Genomic DNA, 18971 nt, shown 5'->3' with positions numbered 1-18971 from the left:
AAGATCAAAAGTAGCCTGGTTCACTCTCAGAGACAGAAGACTTAGCGTGTTAAATTTAGCACACAAAATGTTTTTTCTTCATCTCGAGAACTAAATTGAACTAAGTGTGTCTCCAAATAATAACACTTCAAACTATTCTTACACAAACTACTTTTACCTCTGCGGTTGTGAATGAAAAAGGGAAGAACGAATGTGAAAGTAGAAGGGATTATCAACTCCAATAATAACGCAGTTCAACCACTATGAACTGTGTGGAAGTCTTTATATTTTTATGCAACTATTTGCTGGGTATGCCTTTTATTTCATCACACTGAAATATCAATCACTGTTAAATGTTTTGAAAATGATGTTCAGACTATCGGGGTTTCCAAAGGATCAAGATCACTGACTTTGGAAGGCTGTGACTTTACCGCTACACATTCATGTCCCCCTCAGAAACAACTGTGATAACTGGTGATCACCTGACCTTTCCTCCTGCTCAGGTCAAAATATAAAAAAATACTTACACTAGTACAATACACTAGTTTGTGTTTGATGCAAGTTAGCAAATATCAGCATGCTAACATGCTAAAAACAAATTCTGAACATGGTTAACATCATACCAGCTTAGCATCAGCAGTTAGCTCTGTAATTGTGAGCATGTTAGCATGCTAGCTTTAGCATTTATCTCAAAGCACTGCAGCCTAAGTGAAGCCTCAAAGTGCCCGTACTATAGCTGTAGATTCTGTTTTATCCAAACCAATTTTTAGTCTCTCAATGTGTTGACCATGATGCTACAGCTCTGGGTTTACACAGAGACTGCACAGTGATGCTTGTTAACCAGTGTTGTAAGGTGAAAAGCATGGGACACATTTTATGGTATTGTTGGAAGTTTTTGTTATTTATTGTGTGGATTCTATAGATTTATAGTGTCTTCAATCTAAGGTTTTATTTTATGGCCATTTATATCCCTCTGTAAACAGGATAGGAACATTGCTATTTGCCTCTATGGATGAATTCATCCAAACTTCTTTCTTTAATTGTCTGTGGGATTTTTCACATGTAAAGTCCATGTTTCCTAAATCCCCGAAACCAGATTTGTGTTTACTGTTTAACTCTCCACAAAAGCCTGAATAAAACAGACCTGGAAGGAAGGGGTTGAATGTAAGAGATAAGCATGCCTGCTAATCCTGACATATGATACTAATCTGGTCACAAACAGTTGGCCTCTTAAGTAGAGATGTGACATTTGTATAACTCTTATCAGCAGTTTACAACACTGCTCCTCTCTTTGTGGCTTTAAAGAAGCAGATTAATATTTTGCAAGAGAATATTGAAAAAATAACTCCAGGTGAAAATTATATTGATTCTTTCCTTGAAAGGCTTTCCTTGAAAAAAACAAAGGAAAATCTGCTGGAAAAGACAAAACCAACAATGAACTGATCCCAGAAACAATTCCAGAGATGCACCAATCTTTCTTTGTCCTGATGACCGTACCTAGGCTTTGGGTATTGGCAGATACCGAGTACCAATGCAATACTAGTGTTTCTTTGTTTCAGTTGTAAAGTTAGCTGGTTAGTTGGTTATATTGTATTTTGCTGTGTTACTGCTGCCCTGAAAATTGCAAGTAGCTTAAGAGCTTCTGTGTGCTACTTATGAATAAGTACACACAAAGAGATGTAAACATTGGATTAAACATTGTTTCCATTGTCAAAAATACCTGATCCAGCTATCTGAATCAGAATCAAACCAATATACTATATTAGTAACGGATTGATGAATCCCCTGTAACAAGTGTTGTCTGAGAAGCCAAAGCCATTTTCTGTGAGCATGGGAACTTTTGTTCAGTTTGAGTCAAGCTATTAGTCTCTGTTCTGCTGCTACAAAAACTCTGAACTCTTGTTTCAGTAACTGTTAGAGTACATAAAACTAGAGGAGTGTCCTCCTTTTCTCTTTTTAAAACAAAAATGTGCCATTTATTTTACAGATTTATGTCTGGATTCAGAATAAATAGCTATTGAAGGGGAAGTTGGAAAGTGTTAAGACGGACTAAATCATTGTTGGTTTTGGTCTTTACATGGGATCTTCTGACAACAAGACAAAAACGTTAACGCCACGAGCCTTATTTTAATTCTGTTACAAAAAATCTACATAAAACATTCATCACAAATTTTTTTCATGCTAAAAGATATTCTGTAATACTTTTAGATGAATGACTGTAGTCTACCTGCTCTACAATTCTGTGACAAAGATAACTTCAGTGTCCAGAAGGTTTTTATTAGTATGTAGAAACAAAGAGCCTTTGGACCTGAAGGGCTGCCCTGAGTCAACAGAGCACAGGAGGGATCAACCACCTCTCACAGACACCTAACTCGGGACAGATGTAACTAGGTAAAAACATCTGTCTAAGGACTTTCACCAATGCAAAACAAATGGTTCACATCAATCCTCACATTCCTCTTTATTTATCATCATGTAATGGTGTATTTCCTTACGTGAACGCCTCTTTGCGCATCAAAAGCCCGCTATACTTTTTTTCGGATGTGCACATTATCCTGTTTCACTCTACATTAGCCTTTTCGCTGCAGGAGAGGCCTGGTTGACTGAACCTTGTGATGTGCTTCAGCCAAATGTGGGCCTGCATGTTCGCCTTTGTTTTCCATGTGCCTGCTCTTCCATGAGCACACCTGAGCTTTGAAGCTGCCCGTTGCCTGAAAGAGCGGTGTCTCTGTGCTTGTGTGTGAGAGAGAGGGAGAAAAAGGGAGAGATGGGAGCAGAGATGCAAGCATAGAGGACAAAGATAGCTTTGATCACATTGGAGTGTCACTAATGTCTTGCTCTTCTCTGCTAGAACATCTGAGGTACCATCACAGCTGCGGATGAGAGTGAGAGGCGAGCAGCTTCTTTTTATTGCCCTTTTTAATGGTGATAAAGAATATTTTTTTAGCTCAAGTTTGGTTGTTTTTATTGCAAATTTTTGCTCGTTGACACCAGAGTGATCATGTTAAACATCCTGCTGTCGGCTCTGATCGATCCCGACAGGCGTTTGAGGAGCTTCAGAAGGAGCGAGCGGCTTGCTTCAATACTAGTATGTATCATCCTTAGGGCATGTTTAACATCGTTTGTGTCTGTTCTGAAATGCATTTTTCTCCTTGCATTTATTTTTTTCAAAGATTTTAGTGAACCCTTGCGGTGAAAACTGTAAGTTAATATCCAGTTAATATCCTCTTCAAACACACGGTTGAAATACGTATATGTTTCCATGGCTGAAGTATGGCTGCAGGTTTTAGAGTTGTTCATCTGTCTTGATCCTCTTCTCAGCGTGACCTGGCCTTTCTCGAGGTCATCCTCTGCCTGTAACCCTCAAACGGGTCTGCTACTCCTGACTGGCGGTATTTTAGCCTTGTAGGATTATGTCTGGTGGGAATTAACCCCTTAGACCACCTACTCTGCCGCCAAGCCCTCCTCCACACACACAGAGGAAGTGGTCATTAAAAGAGCTAGATTGAGGGAATGTGATTGCTTAGTTTGTTTGGAAAAGATAAGGTGAAAAGATAGGATGCGTGTCTGTGCTCAAATGCTTCCAACGGCATGTAATGTAACAGTGGACACAGAAAACCTTCATAATGTCACACTACTTTGTCATTTACTGGTTCTCCCGTGGCCCGCTTTAGTATTGCATGTATTGTTTGCTGAAAACAGACGTAAACTGTAAAACAATGCAAGCAGAGATTGTTGCATCCTGTGGGTGGGGTCTGGTGTGGGAAGTCATAGGAACTGCACTGAACTGCTTTTGTGGTTTCCTGTGAGGTAAATTATCAACCACAAACACTGCCAATTTCTCTGTACTGAGGAATGTTTTAAAATGAGGAATGTCTCTTTAGTTTATTCATTTTGTAATCTACCAGTAAACCACCACCCAAAAAAATACAGCTGCACACACACACCTAGAAGGGTCATTTTTTATGCAACTAACTTTTTAATAACTCTGCTCACATATTCTTCTGGTTTGTTGTGAGGGTCTTCAAGTAGGGAATTTTACACCTATTTGCTAAGAGGAGGTATCGGCAGAATACAGATGTGTTTTTCCTTCAATATTATTTTTTTTAAGGCTGCTGTAGTCCTTGTGTAACAGACCAACACAACATTCACCCTCATCACAGTGAAAGTGAGCATTCAGCATCAGTAGGGACAGCGGCGTCGCTTCTCCTTATTGTATCCCGGACGCTTTATTCCGCGGGATAACAGGGGTGGGCACTTTCCAAGCCGCGATAAAATAAGATGTAAAATGGAATTTAAACAAAATATTCCATTAATTATTATTTTTCACTTATAGAGGAACAATTCAAATGTTGTTATGGGAGGTTCTCCATAATGAGAGGTCAATGCCCCCGTTTTTTCATAGTCCTGCATCCCTCTGTGTGTGCAATGGTCCGCTCCGCTCAGAGACGACACGGCCGTTGCTCACAGAGCTGAGAGCAGGGAAAGGTTTCCACAGCCTGCCATTGCTGTAGTACACCGTCCGAGGGATGCCTACTATTCCCAACTTTTCATCCAGAGGTTAACGACGAAACGAAACAGCAAGGTGGCCTTTATTTGCCTTTTTTTCAACTCGAGTTTCCTCCATGACTCGAAACCTGACTGGACTAACGTGAGCGTTTCAGGCAGCGAAGATAAGATAATGAACTTTGGACTTTCCACTCGGCTTTTCGTGACATGTTTCCCGTCGTCCTGGATAAAATAAAATAACAACGTAGCCCGGCGTGGCGGCAGCTGGGCGAAAATTCAACTGGAAGGGAAAAAAAGCGCACTAACCCAAGTGATTAACAAAACAAAGACGCCAGCAACTTTTAACCTGCCAGTTTCAAAGCGGAATAGCAGTGTAAAATGTCCTCCAAAGCTTCAAATAAGGTGGGTACCTGCCCGGATAAAACTCAAGTGTTAGCAGAGCTGTTGGCGTCTGTAGTGGTTGTGATAAACTGGAGAGCTAACACTGGCTAATACTGGACAACAAGCTAACTTTACTGGGGCTCTGCAACTTTAACTTTGAAGACTATTGGTAACTTTAGAAGTAATATAGTATTTCTAAAAGTGGTGGTGTTATGTTTGTTTTGCTTATGAGTTTTCTGAAGCCCTCACCTAGTGACATAGTTAAGTAACAAACATGCTGTTTCTCCTGTTCTTGGTTGAAATTGATCTGACTTATACTGGCTGTTCATGTTTATAAGCTGCTACTGACAAGTCTTACAGCTGGGTCCATAGTGGGTCTCAGCTCAGCTACCTGTTGATATCAAGAGTCCCAGTCTCGGTCCTTTTTTATTTTGTTTTATTACTGCATAATTTTTTGTTAATATATTTTATTTTATTGCATTTTATGTGTCCCTTATATCTAATATGAACCCTTTTAATTGAAGCCTCCCAGCATAAACATTTCACAAAGTTGTACTTGTATAACCATAGTGACAATGAACATCTTGAATCTTGAATCTATTAAGCAGCAACAGGAAATCTATATGGATTTAAAAACATACCCTATTATAGTATAGTAAACCGTCAGCTCCATTTGATCAGGTTTGTCCTATGTAAGCTCATTTGAATAATATTTATGACTAGGATTTAGGTTATGTTTTGTTGTAGATTTGTGTAGTGTTTGAAAGACTTTATTAATTTTGTTAGTAAGGCAATAACAACATCAGAGAGAAGGTAGGACCTTTATAAACAGTCTCATTATAATCACTTTTATTAATATATATCCCTCTTAATTTACCTATTTACTATTAGAGCAGTAATTCCCAAAGTGGAGCCCACTGAAGGGCCTTGAAGTTACTATAGGTGAGCGGTAAGATTTACTATTTGCAGTTATTTTGTATCTTAACTAACTTTAATCACCGTAGGCCTATTTTCATAAATAATTATTTGATTTATGAAATAAAGATTTATTGGGAAGTACTTCAACTTTGCCTCAAGAGGTGATCAGAATTGTGTGATTAAATGTTTGCGTGGGCCCCCAAGTATTTCTGGATTTAAAATTGGGCTGTGGCATTCTGAAGTTTGTGAATGGCTGTAATAGAGGGCAACCCTGCACTCACAAGTCAAGTGCCTAATGAGGTCTCTGAACCCCATTTTTGGAGAGGCACTGGCTTGTACCCAGCTGTGTGTAATTGCCGTCCATTCATCAGTAAAAAACAGCTGGATACATACCTGTCAAGCCTAGCATACTTGTACTAGTTCTATGTAATGTATTTTAGATTAGAAGTCCTCAATGAAGGCGTTAAAACTGTTAAAAACCGGGTCAAGTGTTGAAAGCAGTATTTGAGCGTATACTGTAAGCTTTGACCTCTATCTTTCCACACATGCACCTTGTGATTGCAATTTCTTTAAGAAAATGAATGAACTTAATAGTATAGAAAAGGTTAGTGGGATATATAATTTAATTGGATCAATCCCTAGAGACCTAGATATTTATGCACACTGTATTTAATAGTGTTTTTCTATGTGGGGATTTATTTCTTTCAGTTTGACAAGTGAGGAATGTGCTCTGTTTGTCCAATAGAGATGGTGATATTCAGGTTAGGTTGGTTGTACCAGTCAGACGAAACCAGCTCCGTCCTGTCGATGACGTTATGAAGGCCTTGGTCACGCCTTGACATAAAACTTACTACTATAGTATGCTCTCAGCTGGTAATGAGCCACAAGGCATTCTTGTGCTTAAACATTGTTGTTTGCTTTAAACTAACAGTGAAACTCTAAGAACTAGATGTTGTTGTGAACGCCTTTCCTCAGAGCAAAGTAGTTTCTAGTACTGTACTGCAGTAACATAAACAACAGTGATCTGAGCTAAGAAAAGGCAGGCTGACAAAATGTGCTGAAAATGTGAGGATTTTGTATAGATAATTTGTCAAGTGGTGAAATGCCCTTCACACTATCTGGCTATTACTTCGTGTTGCTGTTCAGAACAAAAGTAGGAAAGCACAATGTCTTTCAGACCAATATATGATTACAAATATAAAGGTTTATAATAGAGTCTGACCAATATCAGATCTGTGAGACTGATACCAAATTTATAGAACAGGCTGCCGATAAAGTGAAGTTTTGAGCTGGAATGATAGTAGACTTCCCCTACGTTGATTTAACATCAATATGACAAACAAAGGTACTCAGGAGTCTGCTTTCTTAAACAAATAACTTAAACAGTATTTAACATTGTTATACGTACAACTAGTTCTAGTGCAAACTATTAGCTGTGATGCTGTGCTTCTTGTGCTGCAGACAGTGTAAGAGGATTGTAAACATCGGACACAAAGTGGGAGCTTCTAGAAGAAATTACATGAAAATAAAATGTTTAAATCACCTTAAGCATTGTTTTCTGCATTATCTGCATTATAAACTTTGATACATATCTGGAAAATAAAACACTGAAACCAATAGCCCTATGTCTTTGATAGTCCCGTATAATTAGATAATATTGGCAAACCAATGTATCACTCGGGCTCTTATCGGCTTACATGTTGTTCGGTATGCACCTATATGATAACTTCTTCTTTTATATACCATAGTGCGGAAAAAGATGCTTTAGTAGACAAGAAATAAATAATTTGCCATGCAGAGTGCTCTCTGATTTCATGTCAACAATACTGTAAAAACAGGACAGTGTTAAAATATTGTTTACTGTTCATGCAATCATATCCTGTAAAGGTTCGTAAGGCTCAGTAGGAAAATGTTAAATTGTTGATTATCTTACTGTTATCGGAGACACGGGTAGTTATCGTTTATTGGTATCGGCTGAAGAATCACATAAGTAAAAGGTTTCCTTCGCTGTGCTTGTAATTCGTTTTGAATAAGCAGTAACAAATCAGTGTTTGGTTGATTTCAGGAAAAAATAGGAACAGATCAGGGTGATATTGTTGTGTAACAAACTGGAACGTAGGTGTGGAAGAAGGAGTCATATTGCCTAATTGTTTATAGGCTGTAGTGTCAGTTAGGTTGTGATTTGTGGACAGCCTGCTTACAGACAGGGGTAAGACAATTCTTTTGCTTTTTAGTTTAGGCATTGATTGGATGATGAATTGATGTCTCTTTCAAACTGTTTTCTTGTACTTGGGAATCTACTTGTTATAACCAACTCTTCTTACACACAGAGGGTTTCTTTCATAAATCTTCCTGAAGAGCAGAAACTTTGTGCGAGGGTTCATATTACATCTAAATCACCCTTGAGGTTAATAGGGATTGTCTAGCCTAAATACATATTCTGAAATATCCCAATATCGGAAGGCTCTCTAGGTTTTTTATTATTTTTATCTTTCTATCTTGCTCATCCGTAAAAGCCTAGAGAGCTGTCTCCTTTAACAAAAAAGACATAGTGACTTCTTTTCGAGGGTTACTGATGACCTAACAGTGCAAAGACAGTAGACAAATTAAGCACTGAAAGCTGCTCCTACTTGCCCGAACTAAGTTTTGTGTTAACATCTCCTATGGTGCATTGTCGATATGATCTGTGAAACAAGTACGACCTGCCTTTGACTGTGTTAGCCTTCTCCACAGGTCATGATTAATACCTGCCTGATGAGTTTGGGTTAACGGCTGGAACACCAGTATTAGTCACACACCAAGGGAAGCTCCTGTTAATGATAAACAGGAATAAAATGTAGTGCTGCTGTCTGTCAGGAAAGAGTACCATCTGTGGGTGTGTTCCCTTCACGACTCATAGGTCAGTGATGCTAATGTAGTGCATTTGTGTTAAAGTGTGTCATTGGGTTACTGTGATGTGTCGGTAAGTATTTAACACCCACTCAGTAGTGACAAGTTTGGCAAGAGCAGTTAAGCACTTTGTCTAACCTAATCAAAGTAGAGTGGAAGCTGCAATTCAGTTTTTCATGATAGACCTTCATGCAGAATAACAGTTTATGGTAATTGCTGTTTAGTGGAGGATGTGTTTCTCTGAAGAACGGAAAGGAAAATATCTCTCGGTTTGGTGCCAAAGTTCCTGTTCTGGCACAGAGAGGACTGGAAAAGAACAGTGTCTTCCCCGTTTGGTTTAAACTATCCTTGTTCCTGGCCTGTGAATCAGCGCCCATATTTATAATGCTGTCAAGCTGTTCAGGAAGGTTTTGGTATTACTGTCATGAACAGCTTTTTCACCGAACAGCCAAGCCTGTCAGAGACAGTAATATTACACTCAGGCGGATCAGGACATCTTAAACATAGCCAACAGTTTAAAAGACACACAAAGGACTGTCTGGCTATGCTGGTTGGATAACAGGATGACAGGATGACACATGAGCACTGTAGTAAATTTAAATTCAAAATTGGTTTGGTCATATAAAATTGACTGATTTATTGATGTAATGATCATTTATGACATTTAATCATTAACATTTTGCTCAGTTTGATTGATCACTTTGCACATAGTTTTTAAATAAACTACATTTATTCACTGTAGATTTTTCTCTAATTCATTTAAGTAAATTCTGACCTCGTTTTTGTGTTTGGCCGTCGGTCGTTCCTGCTCGCTTCTGTGAAAGCAACGGGAAAAGGAAACATAATTTGGAGCATCAGCAGTCCCTCCAGCCTTTAGACTCGTGTTTTGAGAAGAGAGGCTGAAATAAGTGGAAATGCATTTGGATGAAGGGGGTTGTATTAATTAGAGTTGCACGGCGGGCCAAGAACAGCCTCTATTTTGCTTTGATGATTACACATCGCCATTTACATCAATGAAGGAGGGAAACGTAATTAGAGGACCAAGTGCGAGGGAGAGGAAAAGAGTCCGGGTGATGTTTTTGTTCTGCGTCCTAGGCTCCCCGTCCTTTTTGGAGAATCGGGGCTGATGTGGAAATTGATAACCGGAGTATGGAGCAACTAATGTCTGGGGTCTGTTACAAGGAGTTACGCCATCACTTTCTAAAGCACTTAACCAATCTTCTGTTGATAATCCTCCCAGATACATTTACATACCAACAGTTTAAGACATTAAATTAAACGTATAAATCATCTGCCATGTGGATGCAGAAAGCATAAACTGGACTAGAGAGAAATTCTTCTGCATGATGGTCTGACATGCGCAATTGGCAGTGTAGAGGGAGTTATTGGTATTAAGTAGAAAAAGAAGGACTACAGAAACAGCTGGGTGAAATGTCACATCTAATGCTCCTGGGCAGAATCAAGTTCATTTTGAGAGCAGCACATGGCAAAGGGCAATCTGTTCAGTCTAGGTCACTGCGCACAGCAACTACTGCCTGACAATATATGGGATGAGTCCTCCAGTGTTACCTCAGAGTGAGAAGAATATCAGACAGAAGCGCCTATACCACATGCAGCACACAACTCCTCCTCATACTAACAGGCGAGTCTTTGATTAAAAGCCCTTGATTCAAAGCCCTCCCAGCCCTTAAGGGGAGCAGGTGTAGGCTCTCTGTGTAAGAGATGAGAGGGCTGCCAGTTCCCCATATTGAAGACAGAGGCAGAGCCCAGTTGGTTCAGATGGGCTTTAGATGTTTGGCTGGATTGTACCCAGCTGTGACCAATCTGGATCTGAACACGAGTTTGTGTTCATGTCCCTGCTGTTTGGGCATACGTCCATGGATCAATAGAGACATTAACTCAAATAACACATGCAGAGTAAGCTTAATTAAGTCCAGATTCAATATACTAGACACCTAAAGGGAGGACGGTGTTACAATTTCATTTAGCAGACACTTTTGTCCAAAGCAACATACATCTGAGAGTACAACTCAAGCAAGTAAGTGCCAAAAGGAGGAGCCATTTTTTGATGAAGAAGACAGTGGGCTATGATAGTCCAAACACACATGTAATTACTTAGGTATCACCTTCTGTCATAGTCTAGATAAAAACATTGAGAGAAAGCAGCTGTTTGTGTTGTTTCAATGCCAGGGGACTGAGGCAGTTATCAAGGACATCTGACCCGCTTATCTTTTCATCCCTGGAGTGATATGCAGGGCAGATACACACAGCAGGAGGCAGGTGGATAGCAGAGAGAGGGAAAAGAAGGAAAACAGAAGACGTCTTCTGAGGGAGGAGTTGATGTGAGGAGGGGTTATTGGAGGGATGAAACAGAGAAAGGGAGGAGTGGGAGGGAGGGATGCACCGGCTATAATCTGAGTCACATGGCAGATCTTAAAAAGACAGCCCATCTCTGCTATGATCACAGCATTATAACTCTTGGGCTTTTTTCATGTTATAAAGCATATTTTGTAGCACTGTTTCAATTTAATTTAAATTCAACAGCAGAATAGGATGGAGTCAAAGCAAGAATACATAGCATTGCCATTGTGCTTTGGCAAGGCTGTGCATAAGGTATCTTAAGGGGGGCGTGTTTGAAAGTATGCTATATAGATTTGGGCCATGCAATCAAATAATCATCATTGTCAATCCAATTGACTGTAAGTTTTGGAAGTACAGCGAGGCAGAAATGAATGCGTCTATACATTTTTTTGGTCATATTTGAATCCAACTGGGTTGAATCTGTTTTCAAGTTGATGTTTCTAGTTACAAATACTTTGGTAAAGACAGAGTGTGGCTATTGGGGACAGGCTGAACTCTGATTTAGACCTGACAGCATCTAAATATTGTATTATATTAGTTCCCTCGGGAAGACCAGACGTGGTTGATGCATTTAAGTTGTAGCTTCACTTTGCAGAAACACGTGGGCTGCTGGCATAAATGATCCACCACCTTTGGTTCACTTGCTAATGTTCTTGTTTGAGATGGATGCATGGGACTATATAACCCTGAGTCTTGGTTTGTTGCTCGTTTCTTATCAAGCAGCCATCCTAGCAAAGCGAGGACACTCCTAGCCAGCCCTGCATCCTTTCTGTCAGGGCAGGGCAGGTCTCTGCAGGGATTTATCATTCCCACTGCAGGCACAGGGGATTTGACACAGGGTGTTTTGTGTGTATTAGACAGAGAGAGTGCAAGAGATAGACGGTGTGAGAGAGAGAGAGAGAGAGAGAGAGGGAGGGCAAGCGAGGATGGACAAGAGAGAGTGCATGTGGCAGCCGTGGCTCAGCTGGTTAGGGAGGAGAGAAAGAGGCTGGAACAGATTCATCCCAAGGCTTGTTGCCCTACATGCCTTTACACACACATACACACACTGCTGCATGTTCATTTGCTTATCTCCTCTCTGCTGTGTTGGGAGTGCAAAACTGTTTTTTCTTTCTGGGAAACAGAGTCATCAGCCTGTGGGAGACATTGTCTGCTGCCTCAGATGATATAAAACAGAATCATCACTAGCAGAATATCGTGCGTAATTTACCAGAACTCAGACTTCTGATAAAGAATTTGCTTCTTCTTCTTAAAGACCTCTACGGGACAAAAAAAAGTGTTTTATTCACACGGTATAATCTTGTCTGATAATTGAATTCCTTTCCTTCTAAATATAGACCTAGTTCACATGCACACGCTGCACCCTAAGATAAAACGGCAGATCCTGTGAGTGTTTTCTATAAACAAATCTCTGGTCCTTTTTATCTACTGTCTCTGTTAACACCTTTTTCTCTGTATAGCTTTCTCTACACGTTTGACTATTTTCCTCTATTTTGATGTGAAGTGCTGTAAAAAATCATGAACTGTGTTTGTGAACCAAAAACTGTCATCATCTTAACAAATCTTTAATCTGCTGTTTTCTGCTTTGCACGATGGTTTGCTTAAGCCTGTAGAGTTGAAACGTTGCCTGCAGGCTAATAAAATGCAAGAGCTGTAATCCAGTGTGCAAATACTCTGCTTTTTTTCCTTTTTATAAATCTGCTTTACTGTACCTGGCCTAAATTTAGTTTTGGATGTGCACTCGACTGACCTTTTGTGTCATGAAACATGAACACTACATTACAGACAAAACAGTAATATACACTGTAATTGTATTTGTGAGTCTTTTATCATAGGCCAATTGTGTTCCCTGATGAAAAAACTCCAGAACATCTTTTCTGTTGTTGTTTGTTTTAGTCTCTGAATCTGGTGTTCAGTGATCAGAGAAACAGTGTAGGTTGAAACATTTTACAAAGTAAACCATGCTCAAAGAAATGCTGAACCAACAAAACTAAAATCAGACTGAGCAGTGCTAAGCTAACAGCTTTACAAAAAGGTTTTGACTGCTTGTTGAAGACATATAACCATCGATCTCTCTTCATGTGTTCACTGTAGTACTCCACATTCCCCAAATCTCTGTCATCATGAAATAGCCTCAATGTTTTGGGTTTGTTTCTGGGCTAGTTTGCAGGTGCTTCACTCCACATAACTAATATAAACTGACATCAACTTCAGTATAAGAAGCTTCAGAAATACATCAAAAAGAGATCAAAGAGAAGCTTTAATGCAGGTGTATTTTCATAGCACAGATTTTATCAGCTGTTAGTCCAATTGTAAATTGCTTAATTTTGGCCTACTTTATGAAAACAGTACTGTATAGCCGTAGTCCTCAAGGGGACTTATAGTGTAATGATGTTCACCTGCTGACTGTATAACAAGATGATAAGGCTTCATTACAGATAGGCATTATTCATTCTTTGTGCATTGTAATCACAACATTGGGTGCATCAGAGGGTGTAAGCGTCCTCTCTAATAGCTGTGCAGAGGAATTCTGTTTTAGATGTCATTAGAAGTCATTCATGTATTATCTCTCTGTGCTTCTGCATCTCGTTAAAAAATGCATGCACCCCCCTCCCTATCGCTCATCTCTTGGGGGATTGGTAATTATGTTGCCAGTTAAGTGCTGGGAAAATGGCCGCTCCAACAGTAACTCATTAATTCACTATAGATTTGCCCCACAACATGCCTATTGTAGCAAAGTCCTCAGAAGGCTTGGGAATGCCATTGAGTGGGTTTGGCCTCTTGTTTTATGGCACCATGTGACTCTGCAGACTTGTGGTTCAGAGTTGCGTAGTTTGAAAGTTGTTGTGCAACTTGAAAAGTGAAAGCAGTTATGTTTTTACTTCAATTTCAAATACTCCAACAGAAAATGCTGCTGCTCCTATCACCATAGTCATGTATTGTGTGGCAGGCAGGACTCTCTACATTTGTCCTTGCAGGTTGTTGCTAAATGTGGCCCATCCTGTGTATACTGTAGAGGTAGGCAAACATTAGCAGGCTCAAAGACCCCTTTGCTGAATCACCCCTTTGTTTAACGTGTATGTATGAATACACAAATTCGTCCCTGCTAGTTCATGTGGCACAGTGAGTTTCACCAAAGTCAACTCAGCGTAAGTGGAAAGCATCATTCATAAACCCTGAGTAATCCAGTGTTTTGGTCTCTCAGTATTCACAGCACAACACACCCTGTGCTCCTTGTCTTTGTCCTGTAACAACCCGTTGAGTTCACTTCATAGCACTGAACACTGCTATGAAATGTCTGGATTTCATTGGGCTGTTAGAGGCAGATACAAGTTGTAACTACAAATGTATTACAAATTAAAACAAGAAAAGACACACATCAAGGTTTTAAGATGACTATGGGTGCTGCAGCACCCGGATTCAGGTCTACTGGGGTGCTAATGTACCATTCTTTCTGTTTTGGATTTTTGTTGAATGTAACAGTGTTGGTATGTTTAGACAAATTGACTCCTGCACAAGATTGTGGATTAATTGCTTTGTTGAAATTCTTTTTAATTACAAGTAAATTACGGGAAGTAAAATATCTGTAGTGTTAGTCATAAAAAAAAAAGTTATTTGTGGTTGATCCTGGCCTGCAACCTTTGAGGTACTTTTCTTACAAAACTCATCTCGTAAAAAAGTGTTTCTCAACACATGGCAAAATTTGACTTCTGTTAATTGTAGGCTGTCATTTACACTGTGGTAACTTCGCTGAAGCTTTATAAACCACATGTTAGCAATCACTGTTATTATTATTGCCAGGCCATAAATCTTTTTTACCTCGCCTTCACAGGCAGTTATACTTCTCACTTTTAGTCACTGATACTTCAGTATCTTACTTCTCTTATACAATAAATTGTCCCAGTCACAGGCACTTTCTAGTATTACATTATATGCGGTGTGTTCTGTTTTCATTTGGTGATCATTGTCTGTGAGACAAAAGAAGGGAAAAGGAGACGAAAAGAAATAGAGAGGGGAGATGAGGCAGAAAGAGCCAGAGTGTGAAGCGAGGAAAAGTCGAGGGAAACTGTTTGGAATTAGAAACAGGCTGAGAGAGCGAGAGAGAGAGTTGGGCCTTGTCTCCTTATCTGCACATTCCTGTCGAGTGTGTGTATGTGTGTGATGGGAGGGGTAGGGTGGGAATACTGATAGTCGTGTTTACGGTGATTGGCTGAATCCAAAGGTTCCAGGGCTGGATCTTGTTATCATTCTGAGTGCCTTGGCTTTCACAGCGTGTTTCCACAGACACAAAAACAAAGCTCAAGTGTGGTGGGTTGGTGTGTTTTTAGAGAAGTTCTTGTGTGTTTTCTCTGCATGTGTTAAGATACATTCTAAAAATATAAGTCCTGTGTGTCCTTACAGCTTTCAGTATATATCATCTTCTAAATCCGCCCACAGGTGTACTGATACCAAGATAAGTGTGATAAGCTTAAAACTGCTGATAACAGTGGTCGTTAGATGAGTTGTTCAGGCTCTTCTCATTATGTAATTTCCTCCCACATTGGTATCAACGACAGACATCAACCAAAGTGAACTATTTTTAGTTTGTTGAACTTGATTTGATTATTATTTCAAGGATAAAAACCTCCACCTCCACTTGCATACCTCAAAGTACAAAAAAAGAGAACTATTCCGCCAAGTAAGACATCTTCCTGTCCTTAAATACACATCTCACTCTTGTGTGAGGCGCCCTCCAATCTCAAGAGAGAGCACCGCCGTCTGACAGGCTCTTTTAAACTTTGATGCTTGTGCGAAACCCACAGCTTGAACTAAGCCAACAGGAAAGGTTGTGGGAAAGTGAAAAGTCAGACTCCCACCAGAAGTTACCGCTCTCCTCTGTGACCTCAGCGCTGCCTGTCTCTCTAGGCAGAGAACTCAACGTGTGGTTGAGCTGCGATGACTTTGCTGCTGGATAAGCTGCACATGAGATGCTAGTCGAGCCCAGATGTGTGTTTGGGTCAGTGAACAGCCCGCTTCACATCAGCACTCTGGAGCTGCACTGTGGTCACAAGAGCCTGAGCCTGCACCTGACCTAGAGGCGCCATTAATATGGATATAACGTACTGTATGAAGAGTTATTACAATTATTGGTCATTTTGCATTAGATTTATGAACATAGAGCAAAATACATTACGTAGTCGTAGCTAATAAATAAGACCAGAGTTGCACTGGTCCTTTTTCTAATACCTAAACTTAAAGTGCAGACCGAGGGAGTTCCCAACCAAAGCCAGTGGTCTTTTTTAGTCTATTAAAAATCTGTATATTCCCCTGTATGGAACTGATTAGGATCAGTAATTCCTAAAAGAAAGCTTGTGTTGGATTAATTGATTGATGGAGCCACTTTTATGCATAGGCATTAACTTCCTGAGAAAATTAAATTTTAATGGCATCTGTACTAATCTCATCCATATGGGACCAAGTGTATAAACCACGCAGAGTCCCGCTGGAGTCTCACGGAGTTGTGTAACTCAGAGATAACTGTTGGGTTTTGTCTGACGTGTTTGTCGAACTATTATTGTGCAAAACCGGTTTGGAAATGTCGCACTCATTTGGGACAAAGGTGGTGACTTAATCAAGCAGATTGTAAATACCAGCAGTAGATTTCACTTAAGACATCAAGTTGTCTTTGGAGGTACATGTATGACCGACCTTACAGTGAGTTCTTCGTCCATCCATCCTTATATCATTTTTCTCTGTTTGCTTTCATGAGACAGCAGCCGTAGTCTTCAGCGAGAAGCATGGCTCAGATTAACATTTTAATCCAAAAGCCTGGATTATAGGTTTTTTATTTTATTCCTACCCTCACTATTCCAGCGGTGACTCCGTGTCAGATAGTTTTCAGTCAGAGGTGTGTTTGTGTATCCTGTGTGTCACGTCGAGGAGAGCCCTGATGGAGGGGTTTTCAGGGAGCTGTATGAGAGAGTAGAGCTGCTGTTTGAGATTAATTAACTCAAGCATATTTGAGCATGTCAGCACAACAGTACATCACTGCTGACTGAGTCCCTGCATCATCATCATCGTCATCTGCCTATTGGCTACTTGCCCTCATCTGCACAACCCATGTGTGTGCACATACTTGCAGCCCTCTCTCCTCCCATCACAGTCACAACCTGCCCTAAAAATGGCTCCTGCTGAATACATCTGTTTAATACTGAAGGTGACAGCAAACAGTATACTTGATAGGGTAGCACAGTGCACACTAAGCTGAAAGACTTAATGTAGAGGCGAACATTATTGGCTTTTATGCATTTGCATGTGTTTATTGTTGAGTGCTTGCCCTCCAGAAAGAGCATGTGCGTTGTGTCTCTAATTATGTGTTGTTTGAGAGTACGCTGCCCCGCTCTTTCCTTTGGGTCCAGTTAGGAGGGAGATACGGTTACCGTGGATACAATTGCCCCAGTGACGGGTAGAGCTGCTGGTACAGGGTGGTGTTTCTGTTGGAGTTGCCAGTGTAAATGTTGATCCTAAAATGTTGGCTTTAAGTTTTTTTTGTATCTTATCTGACTAACAGTTTATTTGTGAGAACCACAAAGGAAAGAAAAACTAGGTAGGAACAACAGTGTAACTTTGCTGTCACAACACAACAATGAAATGCACGAACTATCTGCCTTTTGGAGTAAAACTTTCTTTAGCTTGCAGGGTGTAAGATGAGAGCTGTACTAGGAGGTAGGACTGCCCCTAAAAGTTGATGGTTTAAATCATTGACCCACTTGTCCACTTGCATTTTGTCAGTCATATGCCTGCACTTTAATGTGTTAGCTGCTGCATTGACACAGAGCAATAAAGTAGCACCAGCATGGCAGATGTACACTTTACAGAGTCTCAATCTTTAATTTTATACTGAGGTCATAGTTGAATTAAATCTTTATATTTGTATTGGTTTTGTTTCCTGATCTAAAACATTTTCAGTATTGCTCACTGGGTCTTCACCAAGAACCCAAATGATCTGCAGAGGTCTCCTCCTCTCCATAACAAACATGGTGATTAAAGAAGGTGAAGTACAATGACTAAAGCAGTTTCCTGTTAAAAATCAGTGTTTTGCTGACACTCTTGGGCGGACACAGAATGTCAGGACGGGCTTTGAGCCAAGCTGCGGCTTATGATAGCTCAAGTTGTTTCTCATTGCGGTGCTTGTTTTTAGGTTAGGACTTCAACAGTTCACTAGTTTACCCGTTAGTGGAATTATCTGAGCAGGTCTCCCCCTCCTCCAAATATACAGTGCTTATAATTATGACCATTAAAAACAAAGTATGAAGCTGTTTCACAATTAAAATCAGGGCCTCTCTGACGCTTTGTGGGCAGCGAGCAAAGATGCCTCAGCCTGTCTCTCTGAAAACTAAAGATCCAGATGTTTGATGACTGAAATTATTCATCTGGTTAAATAATGTGGTTAAAAACAACAGCAACGTGATTTAAGAGATTGGCCCTGATTAAACCTAGCATTAACATGCATCTCGGGTTATCTATTCCCAAGTGCACAGCTCTAAGAAAGCTCTAAGAATGTCCAGACTGTGTGTTTGGAAAACTGATTAGGATGCTTCTTAGAGGTAAAACATGAGACTGATGCAGGATGACAGCAGAGTTTTAGTTGCAGTAGTAAGACATAGTTGAGTATTTCTATTGAACAACCGTCAAGATTCTGAGCTGGGTTCAGCCCTACTTGGAGGAATTTTCAATAGTGTGCACAGTGATTATTCTGGACGCTTAAGCTATTTCCTGCAAACAGGAAGTGGAGTGTTTTCCTGTGGGTGCTGTGGCTGCTCTTGCTTACATCCTGCCTCAGGCTATCAGAGAAGAGCAGGCACACTGACCTAAAGCTTTGTCAGGATTGTACCTCACACTTGTCGTCATCTAGGCACTCACTGCTGCTTCTAGCCTGGTGTCTCTTTTTTTCT

At 40.2% G+C, this 18971-nt stretch overlaps 1 protein-coding gene across 8 annotated transcripts in view; it reads left to right on the top strand.

The window, feature by feature from the left end:
• The window catches only part of tjp1a (tight junction protein 1a), a 97812-nt gene that overhangs the window by 44795 nt on the left and 34046 nt on the right, over nucleotides 1-18971 (top strand). For 4 of the 8 annotated variants that reach the window (XM_069661086.1, XM_069661083.1, XM_069661082.1 and 1 more), the window contains exon 1: nucleotides 4494-4890. The exons of the other annotated variants lie outside the window; for them this stretch is intronic. In XM_069661086.1, the coding sequence (XP_069517187.1) occupies nucleotides 4867-4890 (24 nt within the window). In that variant the 5' untranslated portion in view covers nucleotides 4494-4866. Of the gene's footprint in view, nucleotides 1-4493; nucleotides 4891-18971 lie in introns of those variants that run through there. 8 annotated transcript variants of the gene reach the window in all.

Source organism: Semicossyphus pulcher, unplaced genomic scaffold (assembly GCF_022749685.1).
Source record: "Semicossyphus pulcher isolate SPU_LCO1_2020_fin unplaced genomic scaffold, fSemPul1.0.p SCAF_1, whole genome shotgun sequence".
Lineage (NCBI taxonomy): Eukaryota > Metazoa > Chordata > Actinopteri > Labriformes > Labridae > Semicossyphus > Semicossyphus pulcher.
The sequence above is the reverse complement of the archived record's forward strand: the minus strand, read 5'-3'. Positions and strand labels throughout refer to the sequence as shown.